Source organism: Caloenas nicobarica, chromosome Z (assembly GCF_036013445.1).
Source record: "Caloenas nicobarica isolate bCalNic1 chromosome Z, bCalNic1.hap1, whole genome shotgun sequence".
Lineage (NCBI taxonomy): Eukaryota > Metazoa > Chordata > Aves > Columbiformes > Columbidae > Caloenas > Caloenas nicobarica.
The window spans coordinates 2,714,328-2,740,174 of record NC_088284.1 but is presented as its reverse complement, the minus strand read 5'-3'; the positions used below and the strand labels follow the sequence as shown (position 1 = coordinate 2,740,174).

The 25,847-nt window shown below is 48.5% G+C and overlaps 1 protein-coding gene across 4 annotated transcripts in view; it reads left to right on the top strand.

Moving 5' to 3' along the window:
* The window catches only part of CTIF (cap binding complex dependent translation initiation factor), a 153,113-nt gene that overhangs the window by 65,379 nt on the left and 61,887 nt on the right, over window positions 1-25,847 (top strand). For all 4 annotated transcript variants that reach the window (XM_065656596.1, XM_065656595.1, XM_065656594.1 and 1 more), the window contains one exon: window positions 17,053-17,129. In XM_065656596.1, coding sequence (XP_065512668.1) covers window positions 17,053-17,129 — 77 coding nt within the window. The remainder of the gene's footprint in view (window positions 1-17,052; window positions 17,130-25,847) is intronic.

Genomic DNA, 25,847 nt, shown 5'->3' with positions numbered 1-25,847 from the left:
GATACAGCTCCTTGGCTGCTCTTCCTCATCTAGAAGAGGCCAGCGAGACCACAAAAATATATTACAAGGGCTTCCAAGAGTTGCAATTGTACACAAGGCTGGGAACCTGCTGTGTTCAAGGTAGAGTTCCTTCACTACTCGACCACCCTGCCATTCCTGTCGGAAGTGGAAGCAGATCGCCTTGGTTGGCTTCCTACTTGCCACATCTTTTCATGGTGGGATTTGCATAAAAGCCAGAACTCAAATTTATTCTGCCAGTGTTCATCTTCTGAGAGTCATTGGTTCAGGAGCTGATGGCCATGTCCTTCTTCTGGGAGGCCTAAGGTAGCTTTCCTGACATGAGGTTAGATCAAAATGGAAAACCGGTGACCTAGTGGTCTCCTAGAGTAGTTTGCAGTTTGGATGGAGGAATCCAGGCATCTTTTCCAAGCGGTTTTCCAAAGGTACTTGGTTATTTAGTGCCCTTGCTATGCTGCTCATGACCTGGTGAGAAGGACCAGTGGAGTTCATGGGCAGATAATCCAGCTCAGGATAGTTAGACACGAGTTAGATGCAGACAGGTGAGGGATGGGAGCAGGACTTGGTGACATTCCTTAAGTCCACTGTCAAGTCTGGGCAAGTTGCTGCTCCTTGATGAGAACAATCCTGTTTCGGGAGAAGTCAACAGCAAATCTTCATCTTCTGTGTTCGTGTTTCCCATCTTCTGCTCATCTCTTTTGTCCGTGTCTCCAAGCCTTGCCTGTGCTGCCTGTTTGGAGTGGTTGCCTCCTCATGCCAAGAGGAGTTTTGCTCTGCCAGACCTGCACACATGGCCACAGCCACCGAGGTCCTAGCATGGGTAGATGAAATTGGCATAAAGTGAAGTATGAAAGGGTATGGAAGGCAAAAAAAAAAAGAAGTCACAGAGGTGACCTCCAGCCCTTTAGAAGCTGTGTGGCCTTTTGGGTGATTCCCTGTTGGGTGCTGCGCTTTGCTACGGGGGAGAATGTGGAGGTTTCACAGATTTTGTGTTGCACGTGTCTCTTCTTCCCCTACATGTCCACCAAAAGGCTTTTCAGAGCTTAACACATGCAGAGAGCTGCATCCAGGAGCCACGTTCAAGGAGGCTTCCGCCCCGGGAGATGAGGACTATCACAGAATCAGAGTAGTTTGGGTTGGAAGGGACCTTTAAATCTCACCCAGTCCAACTCCTGCCATGAGCAGGGACATCTTCACCCAGATCAGGTTTCTCCTGGAGCTTTAAGGATTCTCTCCGGGTTGGGAGCCATGTACAGTAGGAGCAGTCATCAGCCTTGTCTTACGTGCGCCTCGTCTCACTGGTTAGGATCGTTTCCCTCCCCGTGGAAACCATCAGGAATTTCCGTTATTTCCTTTCCTGAGGCTTTGTTTGGGTGGGGATTTCTGGAAGGTATTTCACGGGCAGGTATAATTAAAGAAAGACATGCCTCTCCTGGAGGCTAGACAGGCTTCTTTAAAGCCAAGCCTTTCACGTGGTGGGGGCAAAACAGAAACCATTTGTTGCCTGGTCCGATGGAGACTGGGGAAAGGGGGGAGCTAATCAGCTGGGAATCATCCCATTTAAACGCCACACACTGGGGTTAAAGCCCTTATCCAGCAAATCCTTGAAATATGTGCTTAATTTTAAGTCCCCCTGACTTCAATCTGTTTACTCTTGTGCTTAACTTTAAGCATGTGCCTAAGTGCTCGGCTGGCCGGGGGCCAATGCAAATAGTAGACTTAGGAGTAGATTCCGCATAAAATGAATGCTTTAACAGCCTGGAGTCCCGTGGGATAGAGGATGCTCTGGCAGGTCTGGGATGATGGAAGGGGACGATGCTGCAAACCTCTGGCGTATCCCAGCTCCAAGAGGTGATTCAGTGTTGGGTACCACGGACCTTACGGGGAGCATCTTACCAGCATAGTCTCTAGAATTTCAGCATCTGTATAATATTTCACTGTTCTGAAGGTGTCAGACTCACTGGTAGCCTTGCTTATACCACCAGCATAGTATTGGAAAGAAAAAAATAATTTTTTTCCTCTTAATTGGGAGAGAGTGAAGTTTTAGCGGAGGAAAATAGCCTTGATGTTGTCATCAGAAGAGGAAGGGGAGCAGATTATATGAGCTGACTAATAAATCTTCATAGGAATTTGCGTGGCTGCATTAACACTTACAACAAAAAGGACTCCTGTCTTAGCAGAAGCTTTTGTAATGGCTTTATCTTCTTCTTTCCTGTTCCAAGCTAATTCCTGAAAGCTTGGAATTTAATTTAATTTAATCCCCCTTTTGCTCGTCCAGCCTGGACTCCTTAGAATGCCAAAGTTTGCATTTTTTTTTCTTTATTTTTTGCTTATGAATGACAACATTAAAAGCTAATAACCACAGCTGTGGCATGAAAATAAAAAGCCACCACCAGAAAACGAGATTTGTGGGTTGGGTTTTTTTTCGAAAACACCACTACCAGGGGTTAAGGGAAATGTGCAGCTGGAACAAATACAGTGCTCGTCTGACTTCCTCAATAACTCTGCTGGGGGAGCGGGCAGTTGCCAGACGAAGGAAGCGTGGTTAGCCATCGAGTCTTTGAATGCGGCTCCGTTTCCCCCTCAAAGCCATGGAATTTATATTAACCTCCAGCTTTTCTTAGCTGGTGGGAATTTTTTTTTTTTTTCTCTGCATGAGGAAGAGCTTCGCTTTTGTTGCTTCACTTTGTCGGGGGAGCAGAGGAGATGGTTCTGCTCCTCGCGCGGCTTTCTTGCTGGCGAATCGCCACGGGTGTTAGATGATTAATTTTTGACGTCGATAAGGGGAGAAAGGCTGAGGCTGCCAAGCACAGAGACACAGGCATCTGATGACTTGGTTTGGGAAGGGCAGATTTGAGCCATCCTGGCTCACCGGGTTGTCTCCGATCCCCCTGGACTGGGCACTGCTGAGGCCAAACCTCGAATCCTGGGGGCAGTTTTGGGCTCCTCATGCCAAGAAAGGCCTTGAGGTGCTGGAGCGAGTTGAGAGAAGGGAACGGAGCTGGGGAAGGGGCTGGAGCACAAGTGTGATGGGAGCGGCTGAGGGAGCTGGGGGTTCAGCTGGAGAACAGGAGCTGAGGGGAGACAGGGACACAAAGAAACGGCCTCAAGTTGCGCCAGGGGAGGTTGAGGTTGGATCTGGGGAACAATTTCTTCCCCAAAGGGCTGTGGGGCATTGGAACAGGCTGCCCAGGGCAGTGGTGGAGTCACCATCCCTGGAGGGGTTGGACAGACGGAGATGAGGTTCTCAGGGACATGGGGCAGTGCCAGGGGTGGGTTAATGGTTGGACTTGATGATCTTGCGGGTCTCTTCCAACCAAAATGATTCTATGATTCTATAATTCTGTGATTCTACATACAGTGGGCAAACAGCAATATGCCAGTAAGGATATCTCAAACCACTTTTGGTAAGGTACTTGGCCATGTAGTTCAACCTCTAGTTAGATCATTAGGAGGACTACGCGGGTGAGCATTGAGTGTAGCATGGGAGACCTCATTTAGTGTCCCAAGGCTGCTGGTATGATCCCTGTGTGACTTCAGAGCCACTTTGAAGGTGTCATTGTTGGCATTTAGTGTCTGAGTGAGGTTATGATTGGACTTGGTGATCCTGAGGGTGTCTTCCAACCAAAATGGTTCTGTGATTCTATGATCTATAGGATGCTTATGACTGCGGTACTGACAGCGGTGGGCAGGGATCCTGGACGGAGAAGAGAACCAGCTGAACGGACATGGGGATTGTGCTGGTTCACATAATTGCCGTTTCTCTTTGGTCGTGAGCAGTTTGACAGCCACTTCTGAGTTGCTCATAATACATTAATCATTAATCTGCGTTTTTTCCATCATGCCCCTTTCTTCTCATTGGTCATACCATGCTTGGTGACCACTTTCTTAGACCCTTCCCAGCTTCTGGAGCTGAGCCCATCACATGTTCACAACCCTGCCAGCAAGGAGGGCACCAAGGAAAGGAGAAAAGAGCTAAAAAAGCCCAAGCAAGGAGGGACAACGTGATTCGAGACATCCCAGTAAGTAAAGTCTTCGGTGCTGGTCGCTTGGCACATGAAAATATCCAGGAGTTGGGTTGTTTTGTTGAGTTTTGATGCTGGTTCTTCTTTGACCCTACTTGGTTTTGATGAAATACCTGAAGGTTCGTCCTCTTGGCCAATGCGAAATGAAGTTAAGGGGCTTCACCCAGCTCCTGGCAGTCAGCACAGAAGCAGCTTTAACACAAGATGTTTGAGTGATGTCTGGAGAACGTGCAGTTTCCTTCTGTCTTTGACGTTGTCATCGTTGATGTTTAGCATTTCCAAGGCACAGGAGAGCAGATATGGATGTCTTGCTGCCTGTCATGTGGCAAATTTTATATAAAAACCAGTTTCTCGGGATTTTCCTTTTTTTTTTTGGTGGAAATGCCAGATCCATTTCGAAATATCAGATTTGGAAACTGCTGTAAAGCAGCTACAAACTTGCTTTTCTTACTCGTCCTCATTTTACTGTTCAAAGTAGTCCACGGCTCCCCGAGGTCTGCAAAGCGCCCGTGAAAAACCACCAGCATAATGAATATATGGTGTGATATGTTTAATACTCTCTGGCAAGTGCGTAATATTTTCTGTGCTTGGCCCTGCTTTAAAACTCATCACAGCAGGAGGAGTTTTAGTCCTCAATGCATAAAAGGAAAATCCTGAGAGGGCGCAGACGGACACTCAAGAAACAGCTTCTTCCACCCAGGTGCCAGTAGCCTGGCAAGGAGAAAGTTGAGCCCTTGTGTTGCGCAGCCCACACTCCTGCAAAGGAATGGAACTTTTTGAAGGGAAGAATGAGGCTTTTATGGGATTTAATTGACATTTACACATCGGGGTATTTTCCAACCTGGGGTGGCTGTGACATGGGATCCTCGCTTGCTCTCTCTGGGCTGAGCTAGATGAAGCAGAGACTTCGGAAAGGAGAAGAACTATTTATTTGTGATACAGTCCTGGGGAAAATGTGTTGGCTGCATCTTCAGCCAACTGCAAACAGCAATATCTGTTGTGGGAAAGTGTTCCCAGCACAATATGAAGGGCTTGGAGAAGGAAAGGGTGGTGATATTCTGCACAGCTTGCTTTAGCCGTGAAGGTCTACGAGGAAGGTCTACCGGTGGACCAAGAGGGCCGGCCACCACCATGATGCCATTAAAGGTGATAGCAAAATTCCCTTGGACTTTGGTGACGCAATGTATGGATCACAATTGTAGGGATCACGGCAAAAAATGGTCATTGACTTAGAATCATAGAATAGAATCATAGAATAATTTCAGTTGGAAGAGACCCTCAGGATCATTGAGTCCAACCATAACCTAACTCTAGTACTAAACCACGTCCCTGAGAACCTCATCTAAACACTTTTTAAACCCCTCCAGGGATGGTGACTCCACCACTGCCCTGGGCAGCCTGTTCCAATGCCCGACAGCCCCTTCCAGGAAGAATTTTTTCCTGATATCCAATCTGAACCTCCCCTGACATAACTTGAGGCCATTTCCTCTTGTCCTATCACTTGCTACTTGGGAGAAGAGACCAACACCCTCCGGGCTACAGCCTTCTTTCGGGTAGTTGTAGACTTATTAACTATTGCCTGTGATCATAGGGTCTTGCAAAACTTTCTACACTTGAAAGGTCCCCAGTGGGAAGCGCCAAGGGCTGAGTGGTGAGAACGTTCTCCTAGTGCCTCTGGGTCTACCCACGTTGAAAGAAAGGAGGAGCCACCTCTTATCTGTAAGATTATAAATTTATCACTTGGCAAATAAGGCGTTTCATCGCTGCTGGACTGTCCCAGCTCCTATGGGCTGGAGCTCCTTTAGGCTGGAACTCTGGTCCACCCAAGAGGAGAAGATTTGTGGGGGCTTGTTTCTGGGGGATTGCACAAATGACCATGAAAAACATGAAATCTTTTATTAATAATAAGGGTGAAAAGAAAATGAACTTGGATACAGCCCTTACCTCATACTAAGAGTGATGTTGAGGTTCAAGGTGGGCACACCTGGCACGAGGAGGCTGCACCGACACTGGGGATTGCACAGAGGTTCAACAGACCCTCCAGCTTATAGGGTGACCTTGTCCAAAATTCCCTGATGTCCTATGGGGTCTGTTTATATGTCACCTTAAAAATTCATCAGGGAGGCCCCTGTTCTGCTTTCAGCTCGCTTTCTTGCAACACCGTCCACTACGATGGCAAGACGTGGTTCTCAGGGACATGGTTTAGAGGTGTGCTTGGCGGTGTTGGGTTAACAGTTGGACTCAATGATCTTAAAGGTCTTTTCTAACCTAAATTATTCTGTGATTCTATGACGGGGAGGTGTTGAGGGTGAATGATGAATGAAGGGTCCTCCTGCCATCTCATCTGCCCACGTCATCTCATCTGGAGGGACATGGTCAGATGGCACATGGAGATTCACAACTAGGGGCTGTTGGGCTTTGAAGGGTACAAGAGACAGGGAAAACGAGACTGGAGAATGTGAAAAATAAAGGGGAAAAGTATGCTTTAAAGAAATTTGAGGTCCCAGAGGGACTGAAATATCTCAAGTTACAAATATTCCCATAGCAACCTCATAACACTTGAAGTCCCAGCTAAAGCGATTCCTCCCGCACCCCCAAATTAGCACAGAGCCAAGAAAAATGTAGGAGAAGCTTTTCAGAGCAGCTCAGCCCTTTCTCAGGATCATCTCGGGCTACCTGGACAGACCACAAAAGAAATAACCGGTGTGGTACCTCCTGGTCGTGAGTGGTGCGGACGGTAATTTATTCCCAATATTACCTCAAAAAGGCTCCGTTTTCCAAGGGAAAGCAAACCTAGGTCACCAGCGCTGTTTATTTTAATGATTCTTTAAATATTCTCTATTTAAGGACTCCAAGCAATAGTATGATTATATCTATATTTGCTGGATAAATTAATTTATTTGTGGATGGGCTTCTCGACTGCTGACAGGTTTGTTTTTAAGCCTGACCGGGGTAGAGGAAACACATACAAATAAACAATAAACCTAAACAACACTAAAATAACATCAGTTAAAACAATTAGAGTTAACTTCCACTCATGAAGTATTGTTCCCATTTTGCTATAACATGGGAAAAAAACTCTGTTTCCTAAGTCAGCTCGTCACCGATTTTGGATTCGCGGATTCTTGTAACAAAAGGGGATTTCTTTTGTCTGTTATTTATACTCTTCCTATGGCACCGTGTGTCCGTGTCGCTGTGTCTGGAGGACCCTGTTTCAATGCAGCAGCATTTCCATCCCCCCTGTCCCCATCTCAGTGGCTTCGCCGGGGCTTGGTGGCACTGGTTGGGCTTTTCTTCTTGCCCATCCTTGTTGCGCTGATGTGCACACGTGTGTTTGCAGAGGTGGTTCCTCCTTGGAGACTTTGTCCTGGATTTTAAAGTTTTATTATCTCTGCATTATGTATAACTCAGGAGCTTGGGGGCCGAGAGTTAAAAATAGACCCTGGAAAACTCATTGTCAATATTCAGGAGGCATTGAGGAAGGTTCGGGGTACGTTTCTCTTGGGATGCTTTGTGTAATTATTTGAATGCTTTAATTGCATTTGCATCCTTCACCCTGCATGGGGAGTTTCTGCCATTCTCTGTGTCCTTTGTTTCATCCCAGAGGCTGCCGAGGGATGGGGTGAGACAGCTTAGCTGCCACCAAGTTTTTAATGCTACCGAGTATTTCATGTCATTTTAAATGCTGTCTTTCCTCTTGCTGGGTGTCCATTCTGCCAGGAGCTGATAGCAAACACCAAGGAAAGGCGGTTGGAACATAACGGTCTAAATGAAACTTCTTTGGGTCTGAGAATGCAAGTGCAGAGTCTGTAATTTCTTAATTCTCCCAGGCAGGGCTACAAGCTCAGGGAAGAGCGGCTGGAAAGCGGCCGGCGGAAAAGGACCTGGGGGTGTTGGTGACAGCGGCTGAACATGAGCCAGCGTGTGCCCAGGTGGCCAAGGTGGCCACCAGCATCCTGGCCGGTACCAGCACTGGTGTGGCCAGCAGGCCCAGGGCAGTGACCGGCCTGTGCTGGGCACTGGGGAGGCCAAACCACGAATCCTGGGGGCAGTTTTGGGCCCCTCATGCCAAGAAAGGCCTTGAGGTGCTGGAGCGAGTTGAGAGAAGGGAACGGAGCTGGGGAAGGGGCTGGAGCACAAGTGTGATGGGAGCGGCTGAGGGAGCTGGGGGTTCAGCTGGAGAACAGGAGCTGAGGGGAGACAGGGACACAAAGAAACGGCCTCAGGTTGCGCCAGGGGAGGTTGAGGTTGGATCTGGGGAACAATTTCTTCCCCAAAGGGCTGTCGGGCATTGGAACAGGCTGCCCAGGGCAGTGGTGGAGTCACCATCCCTGCAGGGGTTGAAAATACACAGAGATGAGGTTCTCAGGGACATGGAGTAGTGCCAGGGTGGGGTTAATAGTTGGACTCAATGATCTTGAGGATCTCTTCCAGCCATGATAATTCTATGATTCATTTCTATGGTTAAAACACCCACCATTTCGTGAGAGGGGATGTATAAACCAGCATTAATGCTCAACAAGTGAAAATCCAGGAGGCTGCGTCCTTGGGGCAACATGAGAGGGCAGAGGGATATTCCCTGTAGGGAAATGTTTTTAATGATAACTGAAGAGTGGTATTTAGCTGTGACAGTCCTGATCCCTGTCACAGACATCCCTCCTCTGTGCTCCCACCCTTTTTGTTGGGAAAAGAGTCTTCTCTGAGATGCTCATCACCGAGGCACGCGTGCTGCAGCTACACGTCCAGCCTTTGTTGCCCATCTACAATTTCTGGTGTGCTCCCCAAAGTTGCAGTTAATTGGGAAATCCTCTAAACCAGGACATTTCCCAAGAAACAGCTTCCCATGCCTCCAGTTTGAGGCTTGTGTTATGCCATGATTCATCATCAAGCACATCCTACCATCAGGGTCCCACAGAACATCTGCCGTGGGGCTTGTTGGATCGGCGCTGGCAAAGCCAAAGGAGTTTTGTTCCTTTTCCAGCTCCTGGGTGGCTGGAAACTAAGTCCTTCTTGCCAACCTTGTAGTTGAATTTAGCCATGACGCCGATTATTGAGGTCGAAGAAAGTATCTCCTTGGAGGTGGCCAGGACCTACATGTGCTTTGTTGTGGGTGAGGAGTGATGGGAGAGCCACAACCGTGAAGTGCTGTAAGGATTTACCTGCTTTTTATCTTGGGTAACAAGTATGTTTTAAAATCCTTGCACTTTCTATTCCATTAATATCGAGCACCAATTATTCCTTGTACAGAAGCAACTATTTTTATAAGCACCTTCCAGAAAAAGTGAAGAGCTCGCAACTTGAAGGAACAGATTTGTCATTCAAATTTTAACAGAGCGGAAATCATTTCCAGACGGTTTCCTGACATTGTTTGTTATTCTTCCATGGCTTCAAAGCAGGTCAAGGCTTTGGTTTGTGCTTCAGCCCTCTCCTTTCAAGAGGTGAAAAATTCCCCTCGTGTAAGAGAGGAGAAGTAGGTGGCAGGACAACACTGGGGGGGTTCCTGGAAGTGGAAGAGGCAACAGCAAGTGTCCTCCAAGGAGATGATTCTACAGGAAGTGCCTACAAGGTTTATGTGTGTCAATAAATCATAGAATCATGGAATAGTTTGGGTTGGAATGGACCTTCCCAGGTCCCCCAGTGCCCCCCCTGCCATGAGCAGGGACATCTGCACCAGCTCAGGTTGCTCAGAGCCCCGTCCAGCCTGGCCTGGGATGTCTCCAGGGATGGTTCAGCCACCACCTCTCTGCCCAACCTGGGACAGGCTCTCACCACCCTCAGGGCCAGCAATTCTTTCCTCATGTCCAGCCTGAATCTCCCTCCTTTAGTTTAAAACCATCACCCCTTGTCCTATCGCAACAGGCCCTGCTCAAAAGTCTGTCCCCATCTGTCTCACAGGCCCCTTTTAAGTCCAGAAAGGTGCAATAAGGTCTCCCCAGAGCTTCTCTTCTCCAGCTGAACAGCCCAACTCTCTCAGCCTGTCCTCCCAGCAGAGCTGTTCCAGCCTTGGATCATTTCTGTGACCCCTCTGGCCCCTCTCTAGCAGGTCCATGTGTGTCCTGTGCTGAGGACCCCAGAGCTGGACCAGCACTGCAGGGGGGTCTCACCAGAGCCAAGTAGAAGGACAAAATCATGTCCCTCGACCTGCTGGCCACACTCCTTTTGCTACAGCCCAAGATACAATTGGCCTTGGGTGGGTAGAGGTGGTGGGGATGGGGCTGGCAGGGAGGTAACAGCACCTTTGCTGCGTTTTTCGTGTGCAGTTGCACATTTCTGCTGAGCATTGGCACATTCAACCCTGTAGGCATCAGGTATGTGGGACCGGCACGATAAAAGTTAAATATATCTGCAGCTCTGTGCTGTCCCGGACTTTCCTGTCACAGATAGTCCATCCTATAGGGAGATGAAAGCCTTATAGCGGCATCTTGCAAGTCACTGGGTTCGTTTCTGTGGATCATTCATCAAACCACGATATACTTAATTTTTTACGCTCCCTCCAATCTCGGTATTTCTATTGTCACCTTTGCGCAGGCAAATGGGGCGTCTTCGGGGCTGCGGTGAACTCAGCCCCACCTCACCCTTCCCACCTCCCCAGAAAATAAATCCCGCCCTGAACTTTGTGTGCAATAAAACCGAGTGAAACTCCCAGTGCCTTCCGCAGGCCTAGTAACCTGTTTGTTCAGTTCGGGCCTTCTGCAACCATTTGTTTAAGATTAGCAAGGGCGGAGGTGTTTCTTGACGGTACAAAAGGTTCTTGAGATAGAGCCGGTGCGGACCGATCCTGTGATATGGCTGGATCGTTCCTTTTCCTTCTCTCATCACTGCAGCACTGGGTTTTTCCATCGGTCCAGTTGATTTTCTCAACCTTTTGTTCACTCTAAGGGTTTCAATGTTGCTGATTCTCGTTCAGACATCTTCTACTTGACTGTGATGGGCTGGGAATGTTTCTGTTACATGGGGAATGTCTATGGAAGAGGCTGGATGAGTGTTGAGTGAAGATGTCACTCTGTGGGCGGGGGTTTCACATCTGAAAGTCAGGCTGCATTAAGACGTCATGACCGTGGGGATGTAGCCATGAACCCAAACCTCTCATAGTTTCTCGAGTCTCTGTGAAACTCTCATGAATTTGGCAACCCCGTGCAACTTGAGAAGTGCAGAAATGGAGAAGAAGGAGAGAGGGTGCAGGCTGGTTCCAAATAGGCTCATCTTTTTACAAGGCAGTTATTGTCAGACGTGTTCAGGTTTGGGTCCCTCAGGCCAAGAAAGGGCTTGAGGTGCTGGAGCGAGTTGGGAGAAGGGAACGGAGCTGGGGAAGGGGCTGGAGCACAAGTGTGATGGGAGCGGCTGAGGGAGCTGGGGGTTCAGCTGGAGAACAGGAGCTGAGGGGAGACAGGGACACAAAGAAACGGCCTCAAGTTGTGCCAGGGGAGGTTGAGGTTGGATCTGGGGAACAATTTCTTCCCCAAAGGGCTGTGGGGCATTGGAGCAGGCTGCCGAGGGCAGTGGTGGAGTCACCATCCCTGGAGAGGTTGAATATACACAGAGATGAGGTTCTCAGGGACATCGTTTAGTGCTGGAGTTAGGTTAATGGTTGGACCTGACGATCTCTTCCAACCAAAATGATTCCATGCCAAAGTAGACCCTGGGGTTTGCTACCTAAGGGTGGTCACAGAAGGACCACCAGCAGCAACAAGTCCTGCCCCATTTCTGCTTATCTCCTTATGATTTACCATTGCCAATAAAAGGACCAAAGCTGGTGCGTCTTTCTTCATCTTCAGCTGATGCTGCTGCAGAGGAGGGATGAGAAAAATTATGGCAGACCTCCTGCTTGTAGCACGGTAGCTCTAATACAACTATGTCCCTCTTTCTTGTGTCCCTTCCAGGCCAGTATCCCTCGGGTTACTGGGCTGGGGTGGCTCAGAAGAAGGATGTTGCTGGGGAGGAGCAGGTATCGGTGGGGGGAGAAGCGGAGGCTCTTGCATTGCTGGGGTTTGCCAATGAGATCTTTAAAGCTTTTTACCTGTTCTTTCATTAAACTTTGACGTAAATGGTTCTGGGGCAGCAGAGTGGCAGCTTTCTGGATTCCCTGGGTAGGTGGACAGGGCTGAGTGTTGGACAGACACCTTCATTAAGAAGGGAAAGCACAAAAGTGTGCATGTGGGTGTCAAACCTGCTCCCATGTGCCATCTGTTTGCAGCAGTTTCAGTAGATGACAGATTTCCCTTGGCGTGTGCTAACTTGCTGTATGACAGTCACCTGAGCTTGTGAGATACCACCTTCCATTCTCCAAGAGCTGCTTTCCCCAAAACATCTAAAAATCATAGAATCGTAGAATCATTTTGGTTGGAAGAGACTCTCAAGATCATTGAGTCCAACCATTAACCCACCCCTGGCACTAACCCATGTCCCTGAGAACCTCATCTCTGTGTCTGTTCAACCCCTGCAGGGATGGTGACTCCACCACTGCCCTGGGCAGCCTGTTCCAATGCCCGACAGCCCTTTGGGGAAGAAATTGTTCCCAAGATCCAACCTCAGCCTCCCCCGGCACAACTTGAGACCATTTCTTCTTGTCCTATCACTTGCTACTTGGGAGAAGAAAGAATATGCCCATCACAACATAGCTGATCTTTAGGAGACCGGCCTGGAGAGCAGACCAGTCCTGAATGCTCCATCTCTTTCAGAGCTGTTGGCCTTTCTTGTTCCAGCACGCATGTTTATAATTGAAACTTGACATGTGTTAGAAGTCCCATGGGCTTCTCAGGTTCTGCTCCAAGCTTCCCACCATGTCAGCCGCAGAGTGTTTTGCTCCAAAACTGAAAATGACTCCTATTAATGGTCCTTCCTAAGACCACGGGCTCCTTGTTCTTTGCTTTTCTCACGTGCCTCACTTCCAGAACCAGCAGCACTGAAGTCTTGGTTCGTTACGTTTTTTCTCAAGCCACCTGTGAATAAATATAAAAATAAATCCAATATTGGGGAGACAGCAAATGAAATTTTGCTGCCCACCGAGAAGTTGTAAACCTCCATATGAAAACCATGCACACCTGGGCTTGATGTTGTCCTCTGACCCATGGAGGAGCAAAAACCAGCCCTCTTCTTGTAGACCCATAGCCAAGCATGGTCTTCTGCCTTGCGAGATATTTCCCTTTGGCTCTGTTCAGGGATTTCAGCTTCATAAAGAGTTTATCCACTGAATAATGGAAGAGCTGCGAAGAGCTGCCTTTCAGATCCAAATTGTCCTCAGCAAGCCACCTCTGTTTGACACTGTGGGTGGTGAGAGCCTGTCCCAGGCTGCCCAGAGAGGTGGTGGATGCCCCATCCCTGGAGACATCCCAGGCCAGGCTGGACGGGGCTCTGAGCAACCTGAGCTGGTGCAGATGTCCATGCTCATGGCAGGGGGGGCACTGGGGGAGCTGGGAAGGGCCCTTCAACCCAAACCATTGTAGGATTCTATAATATAGCCAATCTTTGACTAAGAAGGAGTAGTTTGGAAGCAGAGAAATCTGGCAACCTGCTCTCCAAGCACTTGTGATTGGGTTATCACCAAGTTAACCAAATTCAATCTGGGCTTCTTCTGCAGCCAAACTCCTCATGGTTAATTCTTTGTGGAATCTTTGGTGTCCAGTCGCTTAAAATCATGCTGAACCTTCTTCATTAGTTGAGGTTTGAACCTTCCTCATCTACTTGCTTGGTGAACGCGTAGCGGGAGCTTAATATTTGTGAGATCTCTGAAAATTTGCTTGAAATTGGCCAATGGCTACCAAAGAGAAAAGGGAGGGAGCAGATGCGCACACAACCCAATCACATCAACTGTGCTAGGTTAAGAAGTCAGGTTAAAAATAGTACAATACTCAGTGAGGTTGTTTCCAAATGTTATACGACCACAGCAGCCTAAAGCTCAGGGTATTTGTAAGAATTTAAGCTGCGTTGCAGACACAGGTGGAAATACAATTACCCAGGAGAAATGAAACTGCTTCTGCAGAACACAAAGACCTAAAGCACCGATTTCCTCAATGCAAAGCGTTCATTGAAGTCTCAGGAGCTGCCTCTTAGAATCATAGAATCATTCTGTTTGGAAGAGACTTTCAAGATCATCGAGTCCGACCATAACTTAACTCTGGCACTAACTCATGTCCCTGAGAACCTCATCTCCGTGTCTGTTCAACCCCTTCAGGGATGGTGACTCCACCAGCAGCATCGGGGTGAGAGATGATTTCATTACACATGAATAAGGTTCCTAATCCAAGGAGCACGACGGTGCCTGAACAGAGGAGAACTTGGTGTCCCCATTAGGAAAATCAAGCATCTCCCTTCTCCAGCTGAGCAGTTGACTTCCTTAGTTGTAGTCATGAGACAATGTTTTGGAAAAAAACAGTCACCAGTCCCTACTCTTGTGTGGGGTTTTTTTGATGCCTAAACAGCTAAATTTGGAAGGGAGAAAAGTCAACCTTTTTTTTTTTTTTTTTTGCACAGTAAGCTGATATAAAAGGAAATATCAGCAACTTGCAAGAAGGGTGGAGTGGCTGAAGAAGACCAAGGGTGCTGCGTAGTTGGAGACAGGCCAGAGTCCCAAGGGCACAGTGAACACCTTGATGACTCTTGGGTTTGTCTGGAGGCTGCTCCCCACCACGGGTCATGCAGGACGGCAATGGAAGTACCTTCAGTCATAGAATCCTAGAATAGTTTGGGTTGAAGGGACCTTCCAAGCTCATCCAGTGCCACCCCTGTTATGAGTGGCTCCTCTGGCCCCTCTCCAGCAGGTCCATTTGTGTCCTGTGCTGAGGACCCCGGAGCTGGACCAGCACTGCAGGGGGTTCCCACCAGAGCGAAAGGTCAAAATCATGTCCCTTGACCTGCTGGCCACACTTCTTTTGCTGCAGCCCAAGATACCATTGGCCTTTTCTCTAGAAGAGTTATAAGAGAAGAAAGTTAAAAGGGAAACTACCTTCTCAGAAAACACACTTGAAAACCACAGCCAAAGCAAGGTTCAAATGGGGATGTGCAGCAGGACTTACCTGGGGACTTCTTGAGTTCTTAGTTGCTTGACATCTTAAAGAGCGAAGGTCTTTGAAGTGGAAGGTTCCAGCTGCCATGGGAACTGTAGAGTTTCTGCAGTAACAGGTTCTCCAGACTCTTTGCAGATGGCCAAGGTGGATGGTCATAATCAACCAAATTTGTCTTGGGCTTGGGGATGCCTTCTCTGGGCTACAAGCCTAAATTCATTACCATCCCCAGCAACCTTTCTCCTCTGTTACATCTTCCACCAGAGAAGCTCCAAATACTATTATCTCAGTAACTGCTACTAAAATTAACTGTCATTTTTAAGGCTCTTCAAGCAGAGAGGGACTTTTTTTCTTTAAGCAGATGTTTCATGTTGTCATGCCAATGTGACAAAGCTGCTGCTCCATGAGATAGTTTCCCACCCAGCCCTTGGCCAGGCTGCTCCCTCGTGGCAAGTGGTGATTCACCAGCAGCGGCTGGAGCTCAGATGCTGAGCTAGATTGCGATGGAAATAAAAGGAGCAACTTTTACGGGGCTTTTATTGCCAGCCAGAGAAGTACAATACTGCATAAATAAAATTCATTGTGGTTATGGTAGCTCTGTAGTCCCTGGAAAATAAATAACACTTCACACTTATATAGTGCCTGTCATCCAGGAACCCAGGAGCTCTTTGCTGACATTAATGAAGCCTCATGGTGACCAGAGTAGGACGGTAAATACAGCATCTCCCTTATCAGATGAACATACCAAGTCAGAGTCGGCACCTTCAGTGGAGAGAGGACAAGGCAGCAGCTTGAGTTACATGCAGCTCTTCCACTGGTGTCACTGCTGCAAATTGTTTAATGTCCTGGTCATCGCAGTTATTTCCAACAGGTAGATGCCACCTGTCCCTTCCCCAGGGGTGTTACGGGTTGGTCAGTGTATAGAATCATAGAATCATTTTGGTTGGAAAAGACCCGCAAGATCATCGAGTCCAACCATTAACCCACCCCTGGCACTGACCCATGTCCCTGAGAACCTCATCTCCGTCTGTCCAACCCCTCCAGGGATGGTGACTCCAGCACTGCCCTGGGCAGCCTGTTCCAATGCCCCACAGCCCTTTGGGGAAGAAATTGTTCCCCAGATCCAACCTCAACCTCCCCTGGCGCAACTTGAGGCCGTTTCTCTGTGTCCCTGTCTCCCCTCAGCTCCTGTTCTCCAGCTGAACCCCCAGCTCCCTCAGCCGCTCCCATCACACTTGTGCTCCAGCCCCTTCCCCAGCTCCGTTCCCTTCTCTCAACTCGCTCCAGCACCTCAGTGGTTGACCAGCTCATGGTGGTCAAGCTCAGTGAGGTTTTAATGATGTGGTCATTGAGTTGCTAATGGCGTGGAGGCACAACCCCAACCCATCTGCCAGCAATGGCTTATGTTCCCTTACTTCAGTATGCTCAAAATCATAGAATCATGGAATAATTTGGGTTGAAGGGACCTTCCCAGCTCCCCCAGTGCCACTCCTGCCATGAGCAGGGACATCTGCACCAGCTCAGGTTGCTCAGAGCCCCGTCCTGCCTGGTCTGGGATGTCTCCAGGGATGGGGCGTCCATCACTTCTCTGGGCTGCTTACAGACATTTTTACAGCTGGGTTTTGCGTAAATAAATAAATATGAAGGAAACAACCCAATGAAAATGGATGGTTTCAGTGCAGCAGTGTGGTGTGTGATGTGGGTGAATTCCCTATAGATGGTCTATATTGGCATCCACCAATATTTGCCCCATGTGGCTTGTCCCATCCAGAAATCATGGATAAATCCATTGCCTGTGCATTGCACCAGCCTTGAGCAGGTACAACATGTCTGTGGATTTCCAGACCCATGTTGTTAAACCCTGAGGTGTTGTAAGGATGTTTGTATGGGAACTGTTTCTTTTCTCATGCTCACATGGAGGGTGTCCAGCTCTGTTTGTCTCTGACCACTTCCATATCCCTGTCTCCTGTATCTTGGAGTTGATCGCTGCTTTTCTCTCTGTTTTACAGGGTTACCATCCATTGCCTCATGAAGCTGAAATCGCACACACCAAAAAACTCTTCAGAAGGAGGAGAAACGACCGGAGGTAGGTGAAGCATCTTTAATGGTTTTGGTTTTTTAATCTTCTTCACTGCACATCTGCCCCCTACTGTCTCATGGAGTGTCTTTGCACAATACTGCTGTTTAGCAGCTGCCAGTATTGGGTTAATTAAAAACCCTTTATTTGAGCAGTAACATCCTGAAAATACAGAGTCTGTCCATCCCTTTCATTTGTCTTTTAAATCTGGGGTATGTCCTGTATTGCTCCAGGAGTATCTTAAGGACCTTCTCTTCCTCTTATACTTATTCCAGCATAGCCACATCCCCCATTTATATTAGAAGTGGCAGCTGGCAAGGTATTATCTGTAAAATCTTTGAGTCCTTGTGATTTGCTTCCTCTCTTTCTATCGAAAAGCAAAATTTGCTGACTTTCAGAGTGGCCTGCAAAGGGGGGATGGTTGAGAGGGGGTTGCAGCAAGCGTCAGATGCCTAAAAAGGCAGCTGAGTTCCTGTGATTTCAGTCCATTGGAGTTAATTGGATTGGGTCAATTGGATATTTAATTGTGTCAATTGCATATTTAATTATATGGGGGCATCTAGAGTCCTTGGTAGGAACCGTGACTATGGTTAAATGTGAAAATAAGAGGGGAATAAGAGAGCTTGGTTTCTGCCGGTGTGTTTTGCTGTGGCTGAGAAAACACAACCAGGGAAATAAAGCTTTACTAAAAGCAGGAGTTTGCAAGGACAATGTTACTGAACAAGAGAAAAAATGACCATTTTTTTCTCCTAGAGTGATCTGAAATCTGTGTCTGAGCTGTGATGCCTCAGGGTGGGGATTTTGGGGGAGTCCTACAGACACTTGTCATAGGAGTTGGAATGTCCTCAAATCTCTGCATCGCTTCTCAACTCGCGAACAGCTGTGACGCAGTTAACTCTCTGCTCGGTTTGGTTTTCCTAAATTTTACCAAGCAACGTAAAAACAGCTGCAAAAAGTTTGCTCAAGCATCCTAAGAACATTCTTCTGTGGGCAAGGTCTATGTCAGCAGTGAACTCTATTTTCTTTCTTCTTTGGGGCTCCCTCCTTTTTTCCCATGGACAATTTGGTAGGCAATTTCATCTTGTGATTTAGGCAAAAAGCCAGAAAAGATAGGGCCTGCTTCAGCTGAGTCTATCACCAAAACATGGTTAAAACCAAGCTGAAGTCTGCTTCACATCAGAATTCTGTATTTCTGTTTCTTTTTCTTTCTGGTCCCTTCAGATAAATCAGCAGCAGACAGAACATTCAGCCCCCCAGGGCACCCCTGTCTCCAACCAGGAGAGACAGCAAAAAAAAAAAACTTGCCTTGGGCTGGGCTTGGAAGATCGCAGGGTAAGATAAAGCCCAGATCAAGTAGCAATGGGATAATATCCCATGAGGAGAGACAGAAACCCTAAAACCCAGGGCAATGGCAGAAAGATGCCAGGGGAGGGTCGGGTTGGACATTAGGAGAAGGTTCTTTACCCAGAGGGTGGTGGAGCACTGGAACAGGATGGTTCTTGTGGGTCCCTTCCAACTCAGGACGTTCTATTGTTCTATGATTCTATAACCCAGTTGATACAGTATCATGTGGGAAGAGATGTGAAACTGTTCGATCCCTAAGGAGTTAGGAATTTAACAAAATAGAAAGAGCAGAGGGGATGCAGTTCTGCCCAAGTCCTCCACGGACACAGACATCCATGGTGGTGTCCACGCTTAGACAGAAAACATAATTATTTTAATTACAAAAACATAAGTCCAGTTTGAGGAAGCTGGAGTGAAACCGCAGTCTCTTAAGTAATTATTTAAGTGGAAAAAGCATGCTCCTATCCCCTTAACTTCATCTGGGGACCTCAGCACCCTACTTGTCCCTGTGCCATGTGGTTTGATGCTGGGGACTTTCAGGGTCCACTTGGCTCTGTGGTGGTTTGGGGACCAGGAGGGGAGTTTTAGTCCTTCTAGCACCGCTTGAGATGCCCTCAGGGAGCACTCGCTCCTTAAAATCGATTTCTAGCAGCAAGTGAGGTCTCAGAATAGTTATTTTATGAGAAAAACATGGTAGAAATACCGGGGAGGGGGGAAGGTAGAAATAGAGAGGGGAAAGCGAATAGGGGAAAAGAAAAGGGAATGGGGAAAAAAAAGGGAATAGGAAAAAAGGCCTCACAGTATTGGAGCACAAGCAGTTTACAAAGCTGTTCACGCTTAATTGCAGCACAGTTATCTTAATGTCCCAGGCGTCATTCCAGGGGAGAAAAGCTCCATTTCAGAGTTGGTGGAGCCACAAAGGTGGTATGGACATCCCTCAGGATGAGATTTTGTGGTCAGCAAAACCATTGGGAGTTACGGGCTTTTGGTTTTAAACCTCATCTGGATACGGAGAGAACCAAAATTGCAAGACCATGGATGGGGCATGGGAGAGAACAACACTTGGGAGACGCTGAACAGGGCTGTTTGGTGGTGCAGGGGTTGGGAGGGGTTTTGGGAAGAAATTCTGAATGCCCAAACCCAAGAGAAGAAGAGCTGGTTTCTTAGAAAGGAGTTGGCAGTGGCCGAGGGTGGGGCTAGGGTTGACATGCGATGGTTTTGCAAGAAACATAGAATCGTGGAATTGTGGAATGGTTTGGGTTGGAAGGGACCTTCCAAGCTCTCCCAGTGCCCCCCCCTGCCATGAGCAGGGACATCTGCACCAGCTCAGGTTGCTCAGAGCCCCGTCCAGCCTGGCCTGGGATGTCTCCAGGGATGGTTCAGCCACCACCTCTCTGCCCAACCTGGGACAGGCTCTCACCACCCTTGGTGTGAAAAATTTCTTCCTCGTGTCCAGCCTGAATCTCCCCTCCTTTAGTTTAAAACCATCACCCCTTGTCCTATCATAACAGGCCCTGCTCAAAAGTCTGTCCCCAACGATGCGTAGGTCCAGCTCTGGTCTTATAAACAATGCTGGTTCCCTCCCAGAGCACATGCGAACTCTGCTCCCCTCTCTGACGGTGGCATTCCAAAGCGGCCAGTGCAGCACCTCTTGTTTTTCATGCAAAACGACACCGATGTTCGGCCATGCTATAAATAGTGCCTGTCCCTGCTTCCTTCCCATCACCTTTCCTCGGGAAATGCTGTCACCGCGTTGTGGAAGAGCACGGCTCACCTACCCTGAGGTCCCCGCCATGCACCTTTCACTCCCGTGGGGAGAAGCAACCCTATAGACCTTCAACCATAGCTCTCTCCTTGCATATATGATACGTTTTTACGTTCCACAAGTCATTTTTCTATGGGATATGTGCTTCGTTGTTTGTGTAAGATAGAAATGAAGAGTGGATTAAAGATGTCATTAAAAGAGGCTTCAGCTTTCCCAGTTAAGGACCACCGTGTATCTGTTGGACACATTTTTGGTAATAACGCTCAACATCAAAGCCATATCCGGTGAAGGGTTTGGTTGCACAAATTGTTGTAAAAGCCTGCAGGAGGTGGTGAGGTCCTCACTGCAAAGAGCTTCCAACCAGGGCAGGAGACCGAGGAGAGGTGTCACCTTCCCTATGTCACCCGGCAGAAATCCCTGATGTGTTCTCTGCTGGTCTGGCCACACGAGGTGTAACTGCCACCTTCTGATGAAGGTGGTAGAGGACATCTTTGCTTGATGAGATCATTGAAGGAGAACAGCAAATGCAAGTTTTTTCATAGATGTCCATGTGAACCATAGAGGGTTTTGTTGTCCCAAATGCTAATCCGCTCTTTGCTGCCACACAAGACCCACCCTACCTAGATGTCACCAATGGTAACGTGGTTTGACCTCCCATAACTCCAGTGAAGGAGGGATTTTCCCCAGGTGGTAGCAGGACCTCTCCAGCCTTCATCTCAAGCAAGTAGTTGAGAGAAAATAAATACTCTGGACCCGCTTCTCAAGTCCTCTCCTTCTGCCCTTCCCAACATGCTGCCTCTCTGCTAGTGGAGCACGAGCTGTGCTGGGACATGGTCTCCCTGGGCAGGTGGACTCTGAGTTTGGCCCATTGTCTTTCACAAAGTTCCCAAAAATTCAGTTTCTTTAGTATCTATCAAAGCATCACAAGTCAGCCTGGTGCTGCACAGGGTTCCTTCAGTTCCTGTGGCATCATGGGATGACGTGATTTTGGATGGAGGGTCCAACCGGCCAAACCCCATGGCCTAGTGCTAAGTTCACAGAGGCCTTGTAGGAGTGATAAGAAATGTTGCCCAGTTTAGATAAGATCTACAAGGAATATATGGAGTTGGTGTGGGTTAAGACAGAGAGGTTTCTACCCATTTATTTGTCTTCTGGTTAATAGAGGACTGAAATTGTTCAGTGTCACCTAAGGAAGGGGACAGCTTTGGTGAGGAGTAAGGAAAGGTTGCTGGGGAAGTCTTAAAAAGTTTGTGCTCTTGTAATCACATGGGTTCAATGACATTTTGTTGGATTCAAAAGTCAAACCGGGCTGAACACCCAACCAAAAGGAAATCCTCATGTATGTGTAGGTGCTGGCTGGTATCTCACAGGGCTTTTGGTGGTCATTCTATGGGACAGCACAGGATTACAGAGGGAAGCACAGACCTGTGGCTTGGAGATGGAATAAAACCCTAAGAGTCCTGTCTTCCCAAATGGCATCAGAATTACTCTTTTCAGTAGAAAAGATGTGGATCCCTTGTGTGTCCTCCGTGCTGGTGGAACATCCATCCTTCATAAAGCCCTTGCGTGGAGATAAGGAGGTGGAGCAGAAGATCGCTTAGGTCCTCCTGGCTCGTACGTGGAGAGAATGGGTGGGAGCAAAGAATCTCATGTGCTCTCCTCACCTCCCCTCAGCGTGCCCCACATCCCCGTGGCTTTTGACAACAGGATTACAGAAATGTCCCCAAGTCTTCTCTTAGGTCGTCTCAATTTGCTTCCTACCGTTAACTTGGCTTTACACTTAAATGATCAGGAAAAAAAACAGTCTGGATTTTTTTTTTTTTAGTGTGTGTGTGTTGTTTTCTGGTTTTAATTAGACTCCGAGGCAGAAATATTGTCCTTCCCCGGCGAGCCGCGGGTGGCTGTCAGGGGCGGTTTCCTCTTCCTGAAGCAGGAGGGTTGTGTAAGCGCTGCTGACCCCTCCTGCTCACACCCGCACCGAAAACCAGGTTATCCGAGGTGAGCATCCCTGTCCTGCCTCCCTGCTCGGAGCCCAGATCATCCCAAGGGGCCACCACGTTGCTGAGGGACCTCCTGGGGCTCATCTCATCTGGTCCACGTGGCCCCAGCTGGGGTCTCGCATGGACATGGCCGTGGTCCTACATAGGGATGACCCAAAGGACGGTCACGGTGGCTCGGGGCCAGGCAGTGAACGTCCCAGATCCGCCGGTGGCTCCGCCAAGGAGCATAAGCAAGCTGTGATATATTTCTTTTCCCATTACATTTGATTTTACAGACCCTCGGGGACACTCAGCCACCTACAGTGATTAGTTGGACTGATTAAGCTGCTTTTCCTCTTGTGGCAAAGTCCTTTTGTGAAGGGTTTTTCAATAGCCACACTCCTTGGGACATTGTTCCTGTACAATTTCCTTTCAAAACACCATAAAGGGCACTCGACCACTTTACCCTGTCATAAAAACGTCACAGGAATCAGCTTTGCCCAGCTCGCTCCTCCAAGAGCAAGATCTCCTCATATGGGGTCAGGTGGGAGTTGCGGGACCACATGAGGCTGGAGCCAGGTGGAGCCTTTAGCAAAGTGGGGGGTTGAGATGAGATGAGAGGTAAAGCAAAAGTTTTCTACACTTTTTTTTTTTTTGCTGTTTGTTAATATGAGGATCCCAGGTCACCCAGGGAACTGAAGGACACAATAAACTTGAAAGCCCCGAGAAGGAAATGCCGCTTCACACTTCTGTTGGTTCAGCCTTGCCCAGCAGAGGCTGGCAGCGGATGCGGATGCTCTCGAGGTACCCGGGGATAAACAGCTTAGGGGGAGAAGGGCTGTTTCTGCTGAAGAAACGCGCTGCTGCAAACAGCAAGCAGATAAAATAGGTCATTTAATCAAGACTGGAAAGCAGAGGAAGGTCCGCTTTGATTGCCACCAAGGGAGCAACAGATGGAGGAGGTTGCAGTGGCACCAGGTCTTTCCTCCCCATGTTTGTAGTTACTCCCAAACCCTCCCTTGTGGCTATCGGGTAGGTCTGTATGAAGACTTGGTGTCCTTGGGACCTGGTTAGTCCATCAGCTGCTCTTTGGGCAAGGTGGTGACAGAACAGGACAGAGATGGGATCAGGAGGGGTCAAGCAGGAGCCCCTTTGACCCGCAGAGCCGTGCTGGCCAGACGCACTGGCATTGCCCAGCCCCACTGTCCTTCCTTCCAGGCGTCGAGGAGAAGGCTCTGCCAGGGGTCGTGGCGCTGGGACCCCACTCCCAGGAGGCGGTTGTTGAGAACAAAGCCTGTACCAGGCTCCATGTTGAAGGAGTGGTCCTTCAATGATCAAAAAGCCACCTCCTGATGACCTGTGGGCATCCGGCTGCGGGTGACTCAGCTGCGGGTGGAGCTGCTGGGCGGCATCACAGCTTCTCGTCAAGAGGAACCTCTTGGAGATGAGATCAGGAGGTGGTCTGGCTCCATCAAGACCATTCTGGGCTCAGTGGTTGGCCCAGAAGGCAAATCGTATCTTGGGCTGCAGCAAAAGGAGCGTGACCAGCAGGTTGAGGGAGGGGATTCCGCGCCTCTGCTCCACTCTGGTGAGACCCCCCTGCAGTGCTGGTCCAGCTCTGGTTCCTCAGCACAGGACACACATGGACCTGCTGGAGAGGGACGAGAGGAGCCCCAGAAATGATCCGAGGCTGGAACAGCTCTGCTGGAAGGACAGGCTGAGAGAGTTGGGGTGTTCAGCTGGAGAAGAGAAGCTCTGGGGAGACCTTATTGCACCTTTCTGGACTTAAAAAGGGCCTGTGAGAAAGATGGGACAGACTTTTGAGCAGGGCCTGTTGTGATAGGACAAGGGGTGATGGTTTTAAACTAAAGGAGGGAGATTCAGGCTGGACATGAGGAAGAAATGTTTGCCGCTGAGGGTGGTGAGAGCCTGTCCCAGGTTGGCCAGAGAGGTGGTGGTTGAACCATTCCTGGAGACATCCCAGGCCAGGCTGGACGGGGCTCTGAGCAACCTGAGCTGGTGCAGATGTCCCTGCTCATGGCGGAGGTGGCACTGGGTGAGCTTGGAAGGTCCCTGCAGCCCAAACTGTTCTGTGATTCTATGCCCATGTCACAGCATGGCATGGGGCTCTCATAGTCCCATACCACCCCTGTGCAGTAATCGCGGCCCCAGTACCTACAGGACACAGGTGATCAAATAGCTCTGCAGAAGCCATCTGAAGTTCAACCAGGTTTATATCTAACATTAGTCCCAGTCTGGCTCATCTAAGAGCCACTTGCCTGCCCCAGCATCATCCCCAGAGCAGCATACGTAGAGTCTTCCCAGTGGCATTACCGTGAGCAGTTGGTGTTTATTGTCCATTGGGGAGTTTTGTTTTGCCTGTCGCTTGTGTCTCAATCTGTGGCAGACTGAGCAGGGCTTTTCCACCCAGCTGCTCTAGTTTCTGCCATCGTGATCAGCGCTGAGCCCTTCTGCACGTGAGGGTGTCAGTGACAATATGCCCAGTCGTGAGTCACCCCGAAAGCAGATGGTGCAGCTGCAGTTCTGCTGGCTAAACACGCCACGGAAGGCGATGCCGTATTTACAGCTCCTTTCTCCAATGCTAGCAATGACTAAAAGGACTTTACATTTCATGCCATGCAAGGAAAACGTACTTCTGTAAACATCAGAGTGCTCTGTGGGCTTAAGACTAATGGAAAGAGAAAAATAAACCTTCGTGAGTCCAACAGGATACACTCCATGTGAGCAGGACTTCAGGAGATGTGTCTCCATTACCATTCTCCATATCTACTCCGTCCTCCTCGTGTGCCTAGCTAAAGGATGGTGCAGAAGGGTTAAAAGATACTCATCTAAGCAAATTTAATCCTTTCCTTTCATTGTTCCTTTTTTTTAATGCCAGGAGGCAGCGGCCGGAGAGCGGGGTGCATTTCCCAGCCGCAGGGTTGCCACCTCTCTATTGAGAGCGGCTTTGTCATTACATAAAATCTCTGCAACACAAGAGTTTTTACTATTTTTTTTTAATGATCTTGGCGACTGAAGTGACCCATGTCCTGCAGACTAAATTTAAACCTGAATTGCCAAGCTGCCAGTAGACTTTATGGCATCAGGAGGCTTTTGCAGGTTGTTTTTCTCCATCTCTGCAGCTGATTGAAAGACTTTATGTACCACCCGGCGAAACATTTCACTGTTATAAAACCTCAATAGAAATGTAATAGCCTGCTGGATAAGCTCAGGGTCTTATGATGTTACTTCACGGAAAGCAAAATAATTGCTTCAGCAAAAAAAAAAAAAAATCCAGAACTTCAGCATGTGGCTGGGGTGGAGAGACATCGGATTTCATCAAAATTCATTTTTTCTTAGGGATCTTGTTCCTATGTGGCAGCAGGGACTGGTCTGGAGGACAGTGAGTTCTTGATACCGACGGCTCTTCACTCCTTTTCTGCTGCTCCCTGTTCTTGTGAGTGTTAGGGAATGGGGAGCAGGAGCTCACAGTGGCTCTGCAACCATGGAGAAGGTTACAAAGCAGCCGCTCTTGTGTCCAAGGCCTTGGAGACGACATGGGAGACCTCATTTTTGTTGTCACCTTCATCAGAGACTTCTGGGCTTCACCTCCATCATCACAGGATGCCTTGGTATATC